The 18,425-nt window shown below is 39.1% G+C and overlaps 1 protein-coding gene across 1 annotated transcript; it reads left to right on the top strand.

The window, feature by feature from the left end:
- The first annotated feature begins 16,839 nt into the window (after positions 1-16,839).
- On the top strand, positions 16,840-17,784 carry LOC138916873 (olfactory receptor 4D6-like). Its single transcript, XM_070230478.1, has one exon. The coding sequence runs from the start codon at positions 16,840-16,842 to the stop codon at positions 17,782-17,784; it is 945 nt and encodes a 314-aa protein (XP_070086579.1).
- The last annotated feature ends 641 nt before the right edge of the window (positions 17,785-18,425 follow it).

Below are 18,425 nucleotides of genomic sequence, written 5' to 3'. Positions count from 1 at the left end.
TGTATAATCTTTTTGATGTAATGCTGTATTCGGTTTGCCAAAATTTTGTTGAGGATTTCTGCATCTATGTTCCTCAGTGATATTGGCCTGTTGTTTCCCTTCTTTGTGTTGTCCTTGTCAGGTTTGGGGATCAGGGTGATGTTGGCTTCATAGAATGTGTTAGGGAGTGCTCCATCTTCCTCAATTTTCTGAAGTAGTTTGAGAAGGATAGGCATTAAATCTTCTTTGAATGTTTGGTAGAATTCTCCAGAGAAGCCTGGACTTTTATTTTGGGGGAGGTTTTTGATTACTGTTTCTATTTCTTTACTTGTGATTGGTCTATTCAGATTCTCTATTTCTTCCTGCTTCAGTTTGGGGAGGTTGTAAGAGTCTAGGAATTTACCCATTTCTTCTAGGTTGTTCAATTTGTCGGCATATAGTTTTTCATAGTATTCTCTTACAATCCCTTGTATTTCTTTGGTATCCATTGTGATTTCTCCTCTCTCATTTCTAATTTTATTTATTTGAGTCTTCTCTCTTTTTCTCTTAGTGAGTCTGGCTAAGGGTTTGTCGATTTTGTTAATTTTTTCAAAGAACCAACTCTTTGTTTCATTGATCCTTTCTACTATCTTTTTTGTTTCAATATCATTTATTTCTGCTCTAATTTTTATTATTTCCCTCTTTCTACTGACTTTGGGCTTTGTTTGTTCTTCTATTTCTAATTGTGTTAGGTGTTGTTTGAGGTTGCTTATCTGAGATTTTTCTTGTTTTTTGAGGTAAGCCTGTCTTGCAATGAATTTCCCTCTTAGGAGTGCTTTTGCTGTGTCCCAAATGAGTTGGTATGGCATGTTTTCATTTTCATTTGTCTCCATATAATATTTGATTTCTTCTTTAATTTCTTCAATAATCCATTGTTTGTTCAGTAGTATGCTGTTTAGTCTCCGCATTTTTGCTCCTTTCCCAGCTTTATTCTTGTAGTTGATTTCTAGGTTTATAGCATTATGATCCAAAAAGATGCTCGATATTATTTCAACCCTCTTGAATTGATTGATGCTTGCTTTGTTTCCCAAGATATGGTCTATCATTGAGAATGTTCCATGAGCACTTGAGAAGAATGTGTAACCTATATATTTCTATTAAGTCCATCTGGTCTAATTTTTCATTTAATTCTTTAATTTCCTTGTTGATTTTCTGTCTGGATGGTCTACCCATTGGTGTTAATGGGGTGTTGAGGTTCCCTACTATTATTGTATTGTTGTTGATGTCTCATTTTAGTTTTGTTCAGAGTTGCTTTAAAATTTTGGTGCTCCTGTGTTGGGTGCATGTATATTTATAAATGTTATGTCATCTTGGTGGTGTGTCCCTTTTTGTCATTATAAACTGCTCCTCTTTGTCTTTCTTTATCTGTTTTGCTTTGAAGTCTACTTTGTCTGATATAAGTATGGTGACACCTGCTTTCTTTTGTTCATTATTAGCCTTGAGTATTGTCTTCCATCCCTTCAGTCTGAGTCTGTGTTTGTCTTTGGGGCTGAGGTGTGTTTCCTCGAGGCAGCATATTGTTGGGTCTTGTTCTTTGATCCATCCTGCCACTCTGTGTCTTTTGATTGGAGAGTTCAATCCATTTACATTTAGAGTGATTATTGAAATGTGGGGGCCTACCGCTGCCATTTTTTCACTTGTTTTCTGGTTCTCTTTCATTTCCTTTGTTTCTTGTCCCATGATTTTTGGACTAATAATTCAGGTAGGTAAATTTCTATATTGGCTTTCTTCTTATTTGTAATTTGTGTCTTTATTCTTGTTATTTATTTAATGGTTACCAGGTGGTTTTTATAAAACATCTCATAGATGAGGTAGTTCATTTTCTGATAGCCTCTTATTTCCTTAAATTAAAACATTCCATCCCTTTTCTCTTCCCCTTCCAGGTTGTTATTGTCAGATTTTTTCCCCTTCCTTCTTGTGTTGTGGGTTTGTGGTTAAAATGACAGGATTATATTTTTTCTTGGTGTTTCCCTTCCTTTTATCTTTAATGTTTTATTTAACTTTTGCTAACCTGTTCTGATGGAGAGTTGCTACTTTCTGTTATTGTCCTTCTACTTATCTCCTTTGCTCTGGGTTTTGTAACCCCTTTCCTTTTTTTGATTTTTCAGGTATGAGGGTCTTTCTGAGCATTTCTTGAAGAGGAGGAGGTCTTGTGACAATGGACTCCCTTAACTTTTGTTTATCTGGGAAAGTTTTTATTTCTCCATCGTATTTGAAGGATATTTTCACTGGGTAGAGTATTCTTGGCTGCAAGTTTTTGTCTTTCAGAGTTTTGAATATACATTCCACTCTCTTCTAGCCTGTAAGGTATCTGCTGAGAAATCTTCTGACAGCCTCATGGGGGTTCCTTTGCAGGTTATTTTCTTCTGCCTGGCTGCCCTTAGTATTTTCTCGTTGTCATTGACTTTTGCTAGCTTCACTATTATATGCCTTAGGGTGATCTTCTTACATTGATAAAGTTTGGAGATCTATTGGCTTCTGTCACATGGAGTTCCATCTCTCTCCCCAGGTTTGGAAAGTTCTCAGCCATTATTTCTTTGAACAGGCATTCTGCCCCCTTCTCCTTCTCTTCTCCCTCTGGTATACCTATAATCCTTATGTTTTGACTCCTAATTGAGTCTAATAATTCTCAGAGAGTTTCTTCATTTCTTTTTGTCGGTGTCGCAATCCAATGTACACATCAAGATAGATGCGGAGAGGGCTGATGGCCACTCTGAGTTTATTATAACCAGCGTTTCAATATATACATAGCTTACATCTGTTAAACATACACAGGTGTTCTGGACAATGTAATTAGCAAATGCCAAGAATTCTTTGTGATTTCTCAAGGAACCCTCCCTTGGCCTCTGTTTTGATATTATCATGTTATTGCTGTGCTCGTATATTTTTATCTTGGAGCATGCTAGGCCTCCTAGGCAATGGCCCCTCCTGGTCCCTATATCATGTCTCCATCTGTGCCCCCGGGTGACCATGCCTGGCTTAGGTTGCCTCCCACTGGAGGTCTTAACTCTCATTGGCTAACTGGCCTTCTCACCTCTGGGTCACAGTTTGTTGGCAAGCATTTTCCAGTGATTATCAACACTTCCTGCATCAGGGGTGGCTACACTTTTTAGTCTTAGTTCTCTCTCCTCCTCTGTCTGCAGCATTTCTATATTCCTATCCTCCAAATTGCTAATTCTCTCCTCTGTATTATCGACCCTACTGTTCAGAGAGTCCAGATCTTTCTTAATCTCTTCCATTGTGTTCTTCATCTCCAGTATTTCTGATTGGTTCTTCTATATAGTGTCAAGCTCTTTTGTGACATAGCTCCTGAACTCATTGAGTTGTCTATCTGTATTCTCTTTTAACTTGTTGAGTTTTTTAATAATGGCTGTTTTGAATTCATCATCATTTAGGTTATAGATTTCATTGTCTTTGGGATTGTTTTCTGGGTACTTGTCATTTTCCTTCTGTGCTGGAGATTTAATATATTTTTTTCATACTGCTTGATGGCGTGGATTTGTGCCTCTGCATAGAGATAGAGTTTAGTTACTGCCTCCACTTGTTTCTACTGGTGTAGGGGGGAGCAGCTGTTTAGGCTGCACCAACCAGGAACCCTGTCAGGTGTTGCTGACTGGACCTGGGCCCCTCCTCATAGTCACAGTGGTCCTGTGGGGTCTCTCATCATCTGTGGGGGCAATCACAAGGGGGCCTCAGGCTGCTGGTGCCTACTGTTGCAGACCACCTAGACGCGCTCCCTCCTTAGGGTCTGCAGTGGTGTTATGGCCTTTCCCAGCGTCCGGGAGCAGGATCACCTATATTCGCAGCTCTGTCACTTTCTTGGCCCACAAGATCTCACTTGTCCACTAGAGGCCACGGCAGAGCTATGGGTATCTTCTGCAGTCTGTGGTTAGCTTACCTAGCTGTGCTACTTTTGCCCCAGGGCCTTCCAGCCTTGTGATTGCCAGTTGGGGCCTCTCCACTAGTGCTGTGCAGAGGCTTTCACTGTGGCTACTGTGGGACTGTGAGTTTTCCCCCTGGGCAATGGAGTCAGGCAGCTGGAGCTCCACCCATCCCCTGGACACTCCCACAGGATCAGTGGGTGTCTCTTGCCCCCTCTGGGACACAGCCAGAGTCCGTGAGTCAGAGACAGCTCGTGGGCTGCTGCTCTGCCTGGGATCCTCCTCTCCCAGAGCCTCCCAGTGTTCTGAATGCTGGGCAGGGCTTCTCCACTAACACCAGTAGAGGCTTTCCCGCCTGCTGTTGTGGGACCATAGAGTTTCCCCTTGGGCCGTGGAGCCAGGCCACTGGAGCTCCACCTAGCCCCCAGCCACTCCAATGGGATCTCTGGCTGTCCCTTGCCCCCTCTTGGACACAGCCAGAGTCTGTGAGTCAGCAGCAGCTGGCGGGCTGCTGCCCTGCCTGGGATCCTCCTCTTCAGGAGCCTCCTGGTGTTCTGAATGCTGGGTGGGGCCTCTCCACTAATGGCAAGTAGAGGCTTTCCCTGCTGGTGCAGGACCATGGAGTTTCCCCCTGGGCTTAGGGGTAATCACGGGGGGATTAGGTAGGGCTGTAGTCACCTGTTTCCACTGTGGCTCCCCTGGTGCATGCTCACACCTGCCCTTGGTGCATGGCAATGCTATGGGGGAGTCCGCTGGAAGAAAGCTGCTTGCAGGTACTAGGCTGTCTGGGGGCTGGGGGTCGGAGAGTTTTCATCTATCTCCATCTCCTCCCAGGGGGAAGTCTGTCCACCTTCCGATGTATAGCAGCACGGGTCTCTCAGGTGTCCTGAGATGCTATATGGATATCCTTTGTTAACTGATGAACGTCCAATTAGTTGTAGATTCCAAGGGGGAGAGACAAAGAAGACTACTCACTCCGCCATCTTGGTGACATCATCAAGATCTGAAGCAACCTTTTTGCCCTTGAAAGTCATACCCTGTTTTCTAAATCAAATGCCTTTCTTTCCTTTAATTGGCCATAACATGAGTCAAGATTCAACTTCTCTCTACCTTTTCACTGTTTTAGCTATTTAATTTTAAAAGTCCAATTCTATGTTCTGTGGTGAAGCAAATGAATTAAAATGTTTATATTTATGTTAAATTAACATTTATATTAAATTAAAATTAAATAGTTTATTAATATTATGAAAATTTATAATAAACTTTTAATTTAGCATATTAAAAATAAAATCATATTTTCACTTAATTTTATGTTTATATATAAAAATTTTAATGTTATATTTAACAGGTAAGTTGCTTTTTTATGAGTCTGTCATCTCCTATTGCTGTTATTTCTTTCTGTTTTATTGAGATATATTGATATATGACACTGTACAAGTTTAAGGTGTACAGTACCATGACTTGACTTATGTGTGTTGTGGAATGATTACCACAATAAGTTTGGTTAACATCCATCATCTCCTATAGGTGAAAGAAAAAATAGTTTTTTCCTTGTGATGAGAACTTTTAAGATCTACTTTCTTAGCAACTTTCAAATATACCATATAGCAGTGTTAACTATAGTGACCATGTTGTATGTTGCATCCTCAGGACTTATTTATCTTATAACTGGAAGTCTATGCTTTTAACCATGTTCTGCCAATTTCCCCTCTATTGATTTTTTATATGCATGTGATTCCTCCATAGAAAAGATATTCTCCACTGCCACCCTAAATAGTGCTACATTTTTAATAAAACAAAACCAAAATTTTCCAGGAAAAGTCTGTGCATTTTGCCCTCCCTCACCTGAGGGAAAGGTCGCAACGTCTGAGGTGAAGAGAGTATGAGTTCATGATGCGAGGATGTGGTGCACAGTGTCCCTCTAATTATGAGTGTCAGTGCCCATCAAATCATCTGTAAATGGATTTAATATGTTAATATATGCAAAATTCCCAGCATAACATTGGGTAGACAATAGAAACTCAATAATTATGAGATTCTCTATGATAACAAGTTATTTGGAAGTGTAGAAGGCAGAATTTAAGTGTTTATCCTTGCTCTCTCTTCCAGACCTTCCTGTGTTTTTTCTTCATGGACCACAAAGGAAACTTCTGAGTTAGATCAACCCTGGGGAATCTCAGGGTCTGACCACTGGGATGGAAATTAATTATCTCTGCTTTCAGAAAATTTAAATGAGGATATGTTTTTTACACCCCAGAGAGTGATTAATTTATGCAGCCATGAATTTTGAATTCTGAAAATCCTTCCTTTGTAGAGACAGCCAAGTTGTAAATGTGGTGATTCATCTGCAAGGATAGAGAGAGCCATCTCCTCAAATGCACCCCAACCACGAACTTTGAAAACCACTTCTCTACTGTCCAAAGCTACAGATGATAATAGGCACTAGAAAAGAATGTCTTAGAGGTTGCAATCTCTCTCCAATCTCCTTTTATCTTCTTGCTTCAAGTATCTTCCCACAAACACACATTTCTCGCACCAGTTTCAAGTTCTCTCAGTCTCATTAGAGAGCAACTTGGAGATGGGAAGGAGCTGGATGCGCCTGATTAGACTGCATTGAAAGCAGAATAAATCAAAATATAAAGTAGTTATAGAATAGATTGGCAAGAGGGAGAGGCAGGAGAGAGGGGAAGGGAGAGGTGATGACATCCAGTCTGCATTCTTTCTGCGTGTATGTACCATGGAGTCTTATTTACAAGTCCCCTGGAACTGTAAGACTTTGTGAAATGACAAGAACTTCTTTAGTATTTCTTCTCCATAAATTACTCCAATCTTTCTGTCTTCCCATAAACTCAACTCAGATTCTTCCCTTTTCTCTTCTGCTCTTCTGATGACATCCTCTGATGGGCATCCTGACCCATGTTTGAAGTTCTGCTCCTAGGAAGAGAAATTTTAAAAAAGTTCCTGTGGAGGTTGCTTGCTCCAGACCCCTACCCAAATAATTAGGAAGTGATATATATCTAAGCACAAAGGAGGTGCTTCAATTCCAAACGTCCCCTTATTTGCATGCTGATGCCTGGAATTCTACCATCTGAAACTCATTTGTTAGTTTAAGGCTTGTCCTCTTTTAAAAGTGCCAAATTTTCTCTTTTAAAAGAAGTTATTCTTTAAGTTTCATAGTCATTTGTCCAGTAAGGATCTGAGAGAGAAAGCTAAAAGCTTTCTAAGCTTCCTGAGAAGCTAAAAGAAATACTGAGTGAGGAAAAGTTTCAGACCAGAAGAAGGCGCACTCACAGACAAACTTCAAACTCAGGTTGACAGTTCTGGTTACATAATGCTGATAGCAATTTATGCCATTTCACTTTCACAGCCAGGACACCTGTCAAATCAAAACTGCAGTACAGATGCTCAAGCTCAAACTTAGTCACAAATTTTAAGACAGTTGAGAATGGCAAGAGATAGTTAAATGAGCTAGATGCAAAACATCTGGGTCTTGCACACTAGTAAAATCTTATCTGTTTTTTTGGTTTTAGTATTATCATCTAATTGAAGAAGGATCAACTCCCAAGATGCCTGCCACCATTTCCCTACATATACGTAAAGAAATTAATATTTACTGAGTGTCTACTATTCATGGAGCATTGTACCAGACACTTCACAGTTTCTGTTTGATGTGATCAGGTCAGTAACCTGCAAGGTGGATATTTCTCAGATGATCAAGGTTCTAATCCTAGATCCAAACGTTGACGGCTTTGACAATTTATAGATGTTACTTATGCTCTCGTATCCTTATTCTCTAAAATCTACCAAGGAAGTAATTCTAGTTTAAAATTGATTAACATCTAATTTTCACATCTATTTTGCAAAATAGGTGTGTGAATTAAATTATATACACATATGTAATCTGTGCAATTTATGTTAGGTTTCCATCTCTCCATGTGGTTCTGTGTGCAGAGTGAATTTTCTGTTTTATGGTGAGAGCAGGGGCTTTCCACTCTGTCTCAAGGAAAGAATCACCTCTTCCAAGTTCAAGGTGCTTCTACATCTTTCACTATAAGAGTCCAGGGATCGAAATTATGTTAAAAACCCCTAACAATCATAAATAATTCTAATTTGTTTCTAAAGTAACATTCAGGGTAGGATATCCCTACTCCTCTTCTTCTGATGTCAACTTGTCTAATAGAAAATAAAAGTTATGGTGCTGAGACATCTTACCCTTAAACTTTGAATGTTCTTCCTCAAGGCTACTCCCTAAACTGAATTTTTAAGGACAAAATAAAATAATGGTTAAAAAGAGCCGCTTGATGGAGTTTTCAATCTCAAGACCAAACTCCCAACATCACCTCTAACACCATCTTCCTTTGAACTTGCATTATCTCTCAGAATGGACTCACTTCTTCTGTATTTAGCATATGTCAACATGGAGTCTCATGATATATAATCCATCCATGCCCAAGAGCCACTGTTCTTAAAATGCCCCTTTAGATAAGCACTCACTTTGTGCCTATCTTACATCATAAACTTTATATACACCCTCTGAACCAGGAGTCTCAGCTGCCTCATGAGATAGGCAATATCATTCCTATCAAGAAAAGAAACTGAGCCTCAAAAACAACCTGTTGGCATAATTGTAGCCCAAAGTCACACAACTTGTTAATTACAGTTAGAATTAGAAACAAGTACTGTCTTATCTCTAAAGCCCACTCAATATTAAACCACTACACTCTCTTACCATCCCTTTCTGCCAGCACAAGGGTCAAAACTAAACTTGGCTTCCACCCAAATATTTCTTCCCTCTCTCCTTCACTTAGGATCAGGCTCACATCATAGTCTGACATCAACCCCAATCTTTCCTGGCTCCCTTCACATTTCCTCTCACAGGAATTTCCTTTACTAAAACCCTCTATGTTCAATTCTGCTTGGTTTCTGCTTCTTGGAAGACCTGGACTAACACAATGCATTGTTCATAAAAGCTCCAAATACTAAACTATCTAAATGTCCATAAAGATGTGGTTGAATAATGGAGCTATATTATCCAATGGAATATCATATAGTGATAAGTGTAAACAAATTATAGCTACATGCAACAACATGGATTGACCTCCCAAGCATACTGTTAAGCAGAAGATGCCAGGCACAAAATAATACCTAAAATGTTACCTAATGCATATAAAGTTCAAAAACAGACAAAATTAATTTTATAGTTTATGGGTGCATAAGTGGCTAAAATAATAAAAGACAAGCAAGTGGTTACCATAAAAGTCAGGATTGGCATTAGATCTAGTGGTAAGGAAATGGACGGGGTGTAACATTCTAAGGCTTCTGAAGTGTTAGCAATGTTTCATTTCCCAATCTGGGTGATGGTTATAGAACAAACACGTAGTTTGTTCTATAGCTGTGCTTTACTTTGCTGAAAGTGAGCTGTCATTTACAATAGGAAGTTTTCTTAAGCCACCTGCTGATGCAAACAGTCTGAATACACCAATTAAATGACAGAGAGTGCAAGGTAGATTTTTTTTGAGGAAGATTAGCCCTGAGCTAACATCTGCCACTAATCCTCCTCCTTTTGCTGAGGAAGACTGGCCCTAAGCTAACATCTGTGCCCATCTTCCTCTACTTTCTATGTGGGACGCCTACCACAGCATGGTTTGCCAAGCGGTGCCATCTCTGCACTCAGGATCCAACCCATGAACCCCATACCGCCAAAGCAGAACGTGCAAACTTAACCATTGTGCCACAGGGCCAGCCCCACTTCTGCTACTGTATATCTGTGGGACGCCAGCCACAGCATGGCTTGACAAGCGGTGCATAGGTCCGCACCCGGGATCTGAACTGGCGAACCCCGAGCCGGCAAAGTGGAACATGCAAACTTAATTGTTGCACCACTGGGCTAGCCCCCAAAGTGGATTTTTTTTAAAAAGACCCAACTATATGTTTTCTACAAGAAACTCACTTTAAATATAGAGACACAGATTAAAAATAATTCAGTCGAGAAAGATATACCAGAAGAAAACTGGAGAAGATACAGTGATGTGTCAATTAATTGGAGATAGTTCTGAGAAAAGAGTCTTTAGGTGATTTCGTCGTTGTGCAAACATCATAGAGTGTACTTACACAACCCTAGGTGGTATAGCCTACTACACATGTAGGCTGTATGGTATTAATCTTGTGGGACCACCACATCCATCGTTGATCAAAATGTCATTCAGTGCATGACTGTATAGTAATTTGAGATAAAGCAGACTTTAGAACAAGGAAAATTATCAGTGATAAGGAGAGGGTTTTTTTCTTTTTGACGAAGCTTAACCCTGAGCTAACATCTGCAGCCAATCCTCTTCTTTTTGCTGAGGAAGACTGGCCCTGAGCTAACATCCATGCCCATCTTAGGAGAGGGTTTTTATAATGAAAATGATAAGGGGGTTAATTCTCCTAGTACACAACAAGCCTTAATGTGTATGCACTTAGAGTGTCAAAATAGATATGGTAAAAACTGATAGAAATACAAAGAGAAATAGACCAATCCACTATTATATTTGGAGACTTCAATACCTTCTGTCGGTAATTTATAGATCCAGTAGGCATAAATTCAGTATGCAGAATACAGTTGAATTAAAAAGCAACATTAATCAATTGGATCTAATTGATATTTATAAAATATTTCATCCCAAAACAGCAGAATACACATTCTTCTCGAGCTCACATGGAACATTCACCAAGATAGACCACATTCTGGGCTATAAAACAGACCGTCACAAATCACACAAAGTATGCTCTCATACCACAATGGAATTAAACTAGAAATCAATAACAGAAAGTTAGTTGGAAAAATCCCAATATATATATACATGTTGCCTAGTAACCTTTTAATAACTCCCATTGCATCTGCAACTGCTAGCTTCTCCATTGAAAATTATGTTTCTTACAAATATCTGACACTATTCCCTATGCTGATTATTATATTAGACTTCCAATTCAGTGTCTAAGGGAATAATGTGGACTGTGCATGTGTTTGGGTAAAGACGAACAGAGCAGTGAAGATGGGGAACCTGACAGGCTCACCTTTTTAATGCAAAGGTAGGTGCAGGCAACCTCAGCTTAGCACACATATAATTTTTTGATTTGATAGTGTTCAGTCTTCAGTCCCTGAAAGGTAAAGTATTCATGTGCAATTCTTGAAGTGTACATCATTTAGAACTGAAAGCCTTAGGCTGATTAAAATCTCCTGCCTCTCATATAAAATATTAGGCGTCTCAAGACACCTTCTGATTAGAAGGTGATTTCCTTTATATTAAAACAAATTTCATAAACATTTATGGAGCACTTACAATGTATGGGAAAATAGCTGGCCCAGTTCCTTTATGAAAAAGAGATTCAAAGATAGCTGGGAACAGGGTGAGAAACACAATTATATAATACCATTAGCATTATGATGATATTAACACCCTATGTTTGTATAATGCTTTGAAGTGTACAACGTGCTCTCATGTGAATTGTCATTTCATTGAATTTACAGCAACAAAAGTGAATGAGGGACAGAAGTGGGATGAGACTGGAGATAAAGGAGAACAAGGACTTGTTAAGTAACTACTGCATGTTAGTCGCTGGCCAGCCATTCGTTCATCATCTATTCAAAAAGAATTACAGAATAATTGCTATGTGCCAGTAGGAGCTGGGGAAACAATGATGACAAAACTAAGTCCCTGCCTTCAAGGAGTTTACATTTGGAGCAAGAGGCAGAAATAAATAGATACATAATGACAGGCAGTAAAAAGTGCTAGATTATCTCAAGTAAACCCCACTGCAAAGCAAGGCATATGCTCCCCATTCTATGGAAGAAGATGCTGAGATGCATAAAAGTTAAATTGCTCAGGCCCATCCAGCCAAAATTTAAAATACTTGAATCTCAGTTCAAAGACTATTGTCTTTTGAACAAGCCGCCTCTAAGTTTCATAATGCAACCCTGAGGTTACAAAATAGACAATCCACCATTCCATCCTGATCTGACATCGCACCTGATAGTCTAGAACCTTCTAAAGTAATTGACCAGAAGAGAAAGTGGAACTGTATTAATTCAAAAGAGAAACCAGCAGTAAGTAGCTTCAATCTCAGTTTCTAGAGACCTGACTTGGCTGGTCCGAGGCTCTCTATATGATGCCTCCAGCCAACGTCTCATGGAACTGTAACACACTGAGAGAATAATTAGAATTCTTTTCCCCACACATCTCTTTCCTTAATAAGTCACCTTTCTTAGGACAATTTTATGGAAATGGAAAAGAAAAACACAAGAGGCATAACATCAGAGCTCAAATTAATGAGGAAAACCTTTTACTTCAAAGTGTATGTTAATACGCTTTTTCTAATTTTCAAAATCAGAAGCCATTTAAAATCTATTTTAAAAATTAGATTACCAAAATCCAAATACCCACAGATAATAGCTGCTACTATTGAGGTAGACATCTTTCCAGACTTCTTTTAAACATATAGATTTTGGGGCCTGCCCAGTAGCGTAGAGGTTAAGTTTGCATGTTCTGCTTCAGTGGCCCAGGGTTCGCCAGTTCAGATCCCGGGTGCAGACATGGCACCACCTCTCAAGCCATGCTGTGGTAGGTGTCCCACATATACAGTAGAGGAATATGGGCATGGATGTTAGCTCAGGGCCAGTCTTCCTCAGCAAAAAGAGGAGGATTGGTAACAGATGTTAGCTCAGGGTTAATCTTCCTCACAAAAAAAATAGATTTATTTGCAAAAGTAACAGTATGTGATACAGTCAGCACTTCAACCTATCACTAAAAAGGACTCTTACCACATCTAAGAGTAAAGTTCTACATTATCAATTTTGTTGGCTGAAAATACTGAATTATTCTATTGTACAGTAACTTATTGAACAAGTTTTATATATCAGATATTAATCTAAATTCTTATTTCTTATAATCTGTACTGTCACAAACTTTCTTTGCACTTATGGCATTAAGCACTTGATTTATTAACTGTTTAGCATAAATTCCTAAGATAGAATTCCTGAGTCAAAGGACTTGCACATTTTAAGTTTTGGCACATATTTCAAGAATGACCCCAGAAAGTTTGTCCCTCTGTACACTCCTACCAACCATATATCTCCTTCCCCATATCCATGCAAATAATGGGTTGTTTAAACATTGACCAATACTTCAGGTGAAAATTGATATCTCTTTGCAATTTTAATTTTCATTTCTTTGCTTAATAGTGTAATTGAACATCAATTCATATATGAGCTGACCAACTATATTTCTCTGTGAATCATGACCCACTTTTGTTTTAAAGTATACATTTCTCACTGAATGATAAAAGCTCTATTTATAGCAAAAGTAGTAAACTTATTTTGTATTATTTTTTACATACATTTTCCCAAGTTTTTCATTCATTTTTAGTTTTTAACTTATTTTTAATGCTTTTGAAACATGGAAGTTTCATATTTTTATTCAACCAAATCTAATAGTCTTTGGTAATCTTTGGTGTAATGCTTACAAAGTTCTTCTCAACCCCAAAATTATAAAAAACAATTACTTAAATTTTATTTGAATATTATAATAAATTTGTTTTTTTGGCATTTGTATCATCAAGATGACAAACTCTTCAGTCTTCCATTTCAAGTTAAAATGTGATGTAATTTATTTTGGCTTATAACATCCATCTATAAAAAGAAATCAAACATCCAACCACAATTAGAATTAGGCTGTTTCTTTACAATACCTTAATCATTAGTTAAAATTAGAAAGCTAAAGTAATTTTTGACTAGACCTAGACCCGGTAAAGTTCATGTCTGGACTTACAGATGTACACAAAAACGCATTTCCAAAATGCTGAGTGCAGCATTATTTGAAAATAGTAATGAGGGCCCAACTAGGCAAACTGAAGGTGGCAATGTATGATTTTTGTGGCCCCTCACCTCCTGTAGATTCTACAAGCCTGACTCCCAATGCTACACACCCATCCTTAGTTTCCATATTACCTTTTCAACCCCTGTCGGCCAAGACTGCTATGATTTCCTGCCTAGCGCCCATTCCAATCTTGCCTTCATAACCAATGCTTGTTCTGGACATGGCTGATTGCCTTATACCTATGAAAATCAGTCTCTACCTTAGTAACCAATGTATTTACCCATCACGTCTACAAAGGATTAGGGAGATCTTACAGCAACAACAGCAAAACACGTAACAAAACAACAAAATATAAGTAGGAAACTGTTAAGAGATTACAATTGAGAAAGTATGGAGTAGGAAATTAACCCATATATAGGTTTTTGAGTGTATGGAAGACAAAAGAGAAATGGCCCAGTACGTAGTCTTCATTGTCTAAGAGGAAGATCTTACTGGTCTCCTAGGGGAGCTGTCCCTGACACTTGGGTCTAGGACAAATGTTTCCCTTGGAGTTTCAAGTTGGGAAGCTAATATATCTTGCCCTCAACACAATCCTAAGGTGGGCTCTTCTTTGTAGACACCTTTTATAAAGGGAAATAACATAATTTGAGTAGCTTTCTGTTGTTTGCTAGGTGGCAGTAAAAAATTCCAGAATACCACCTCCAGGTACTGTGTTATGATGGGATATTAAAGTAGGATTCTTATTGTATCATATTAAAAGAACCCTTAGAGAGGAAATTCACTTTTCCACAGGAATTAAATGGTTCTAATGGTGAAATCAGAAATCTAGGAAAATCAACAGAGAAGATTTTTATTTAAGAAGCTTTCTGCATGTCTGAACTCCTCAAATTAAACCATAAAATACCCTCAACTGTAACAGAACCGAAAAAAAGAAATGCCACTAAACAGGTCATTTGCAGGGTGCTTTATTATGTTTTTATTTCAGGGATTGTGCTCTGTTCTTTTTTTATCTAGTCTACTCTCTTTTTTATCCTATTTTCTTCAGATATGCTTCCATTGCTTTGAATGCCAAAACTGTTTACTTTCTACTGTTGAACTGGCTTTGGGTCATCTCAGCTATTTGAATTTTTAAAAATTATCTGCAATATGAGAGTCCTTGGACATACAAATATTCATATTTAAGAGAGTTTTGTCCTCTGATGGCCAGATATCTGATTTGAAAAAACCTTACTTGCCAACATAGCAACAGAAGAAAATCCCTGGAATTTGAGGTTATATTTAATCCCAGGTTAAAATTCTCTATCTTTGCAAGAGTTTAACTGTTTTAGATTCTACCTATAGGTGAGATCATGCAGTGTTTGTCTTTCTGTGGCTGGCTTATTTCGCTTAGCATAATGTCTTCCACTCAGAGAAGCAGAGAGTAGGATGGTGATCACCAGAGGCTTGGGGTAGAGAGAAATGGGAAGATGCTAGTCAAGGGATATGAGCGGTACAAAGTTTCAGTTATGCAGGGTGAATAAGTCTGGAAATGTAATGCACTATAGTTAACAATACTTTATTGTATGCTTGAAATTTGTTTAAAGGGTAGATATTAAGTATTCTCATGACAAAAATTCAAAGAGGACTCGGAAAATTTTTATTAAAGTTATGTATCTTTCACCAATCCATAGACTGATTCTAGAAAAATAAATACCCTTCTCCATTCACCCCTAAAGTAAGGAGGATCAGATTAAGTCACCACTGAGGTCTGGAAGTTTTAATGATGAGTTTGTTTGTGATGATTTCATGTGCTCTGAATAATGATTGCAGCTCTACACTCAACCAAGAGCCTTGTGGACCAAGTGAGATCCAAGTGTCTCAGAGCACATGGAGGAGTACTTATGAGGGCCTGATTCTTCTCTCCTGTATGAAAGGAGATGAGGATTAACTAGTCAGGCTACTTAATTAACTGTAAAGTTAATCTACCCACTATAATTCTGATATAGCAAAGTAAGCCCCACACTCTCTGATCTGGCAGAATGCTACAGTGGAAAAACCTCTGGAGACTGTTAAATAAAAATTATTCACCAGACACTTGTTAAAAATGGCAAGACAGATTTTATCCAAGACTGTTGCAGTAGAGGTCAAGACTATTGCAATAGAGGGGAGAGATTAAGCTCAACTGCAAATACAATGAGGAGAAGTTGGGATTTATAGCCAATGAACAGAGGGAGAGGGTCAGTGGATAGAGAATTACTAAAGGGAGAATGCAAGGATAGGGGGATTCTTGCTAAATTGGCTTAACAGGATTCTTGCTAAAGACAAGCCAAGAACTTTGATACAAGGAGTTAGATGTCTAGGGTGGGGGTTGAGAAATTTGATCAGATATCAAGGGTAGGGGCTTCTTGCTAAACTGATTTAGCAGGATTCTTGCTAAAACTGAGTTTATCCAGGAAAAATGTGTAAGGTCGAGGTTGACACCTAGTTGAGAAGAGGGCTCAGAAGGGCCTAGCTAAAATCTCGTCAAGAAGGGAGTCTCTGTCAAGTCAGAAAAATTATTTGGGTTCAAATCCTTGATTTGCCACTTATTAACTTTGTGATTTTGCAAATGTGGGAAAGTCATTAACTGCTCTAAGCTTCAGTTTCTCCTATGTAAAATGGAGATGATCATAACTACCCTACAGAGCCCACAGAGACACCACAAGAATCAAAATCAAGATGAAATGTTGCAGGTGAAAGCTTTTAGTAAATTATAAAGCTTTGCATACATGTAAAGAAGTTATTCCTGCAGGATAGAAAATAAGCCATGGTCAAATGACCATAGCCTTTCCATCTCCCTCTAGTCAGAGTAAGGACATAGGAGTGTGATGGTTCTTCTTGTCAACCTAGGGTTTTACAACAAGAAAGGAAAATCACCAGGATAAAGAGTTTCCACACAATGAAAAGGGAGACTCTAGCACAGTTTTTCTGAGTAGTCGTTATGATCTGGATACTTGCAAGAGCCTTATAACAATATATGATAAATGATATTGCCGCCTCATGACTGCATACTCCTAATCCTAACATATCTTCTCCTAAGGTAGAGCTAGCAGAGGGTAGTCCCCATCATGGGCCAGAGCAACCACACCACTGGGAAGGAATTTGTCTTCCTGGAACTCACTCGCTTCCGGGAGCTAGAGTTTTGCTTGTTTGTGGTCTTCCTTGCTGTGTATGTAACAACTGTGCTGGGTAACGCACTCATTGTGCTGACCATCACCTGTGAGTCCCACCTCCACACTCCCATGTACTTTCTCCTGAGGAACAAATCAGTCCTGGACATTGTTTTTTCAGCTGTCACCGTTCCCAAGTTCCTGGTGGATCTTTTATCAGAGAGGAAAACCATCTCTTACCATGGCTGCATGGTACAGATCTTCTTCTTCCACTTTGCTGGTGGGGCAGATATTTTTTTCCTCTCTGTGATGGCCTATGACAGATACCTTGCAATTGCCAAACCTCTGCATTATGTGACCATTATGAGGAGATCGATGTGGGTGGGTTTGGTGGTCGCCTCTTGGGTGGGTGGTGGTTTGCACTCAATTGTCCAGATAATTCTCTTACTTCCACTCCCCTTCTGTGGTCCCAATGTCCTAGATGCCTTCTACTGTGATGTGCCCCAAGTGGTTAAACTGGCCTGCACTGACACCTTTGCTCTGGAACTCCTTATGATCTCTAACAATGGGCTGGTGACACTCCTGTGGTTCCTCGGGCTCCTGGGGTCCTACACTATTATTCTGGTGATGCTGAGATCTCACTCTGGGGAGGGCCGGCACAAGGCCCTCACCACCTGCACCTCCCACATCCTGGTGGTGACTCTTCACTTTGTGCCTTGCATTTACATCTACTGCCGGCCCTTCACTACACTGCCCATGGACATAGCTGTGTCTATCAATAACACGGTCATCACCCCCATGGTGAACCCCATCATCTACACTCTGAGGAGCCAAGAGATGAAATCAGCCATGAAGAGACTTCAGAGAAGGATTGGGTTTTCTGAGAGCAGTAAACTGGGGTGAGCAGTCAGATTGAGATGGAAATCTAACTCTGATTAATTTCTCAAACCACTATCCTGGGAGTAAGAGACAGCTATCTCTTTTCTCCATGGTCATTTCTCTACATCCTCATAGACGCTTAACTCTATTAGAGGGAATATAGAAACAAAAAGAAGAGATGAGGTTGAACAACATGAGATATTGGGCTTGCAGACTGGGGAGAGGAATGAGGTATAAGACTAAAATCAATAACCTAATGCTATTTTGTTGTAATCTGTGACTCTCATGCCAACATACTTTACCTCACTTTTACCACCTGTAATATGGAAATAACATTGTCTCCTCACAAGGTTGCCAAGAGAGTGAAGAATTACAAATGTTGAGAGGATGATAGCTGCAAAAATTAGTATTGCTCCTGGAATTAATCAGGCATACAAACGATTTCCCTGTTATAATATTCCTAAATGTGCATATATACAGAATATGGATGTATTTCTTTCTCACATGCTTTCTCTAGTGTCTCTGAGATTTCTCTGCCTTCTCTGATTATTCCCAGTTGATTATTAAAATCACTTCTTGATTTAATATTTTGAGTACAGAATCTTCAACATATTTCAATATATTTCACTATTCTCAGATCCCTTCTACAGATTTTCTCACTCAAA

Source organism: Equus caballus, chromosome 12 (genome assembly GCF_041296265.1).
Source record: "Equus caballus isolate H_3958 breed thoroughbred chromosome 12, TB-T2T, whole genome shotgun sequence".
Taxonomy (NCBI): Eukaryota; Metazoa; Chordata; class Mammalia; order Perissodactyla; family Equidae; genus Equus; species Equus caballus.
Note: the sequence above shows the minus strand (reverse complement) of the source record. Positions and strands in the feature narration are given on the sequence as shown.

What these genes read in the sequence shown, in the direction of transcription:
- LOC138916873 (XM_070230478.1), top strand. Translation starts at nt 16,840, where the DNA reads ATGGGCCAGAGCAACCACACCACTGGGAAGGAATTTGTCTTCCTGGAA.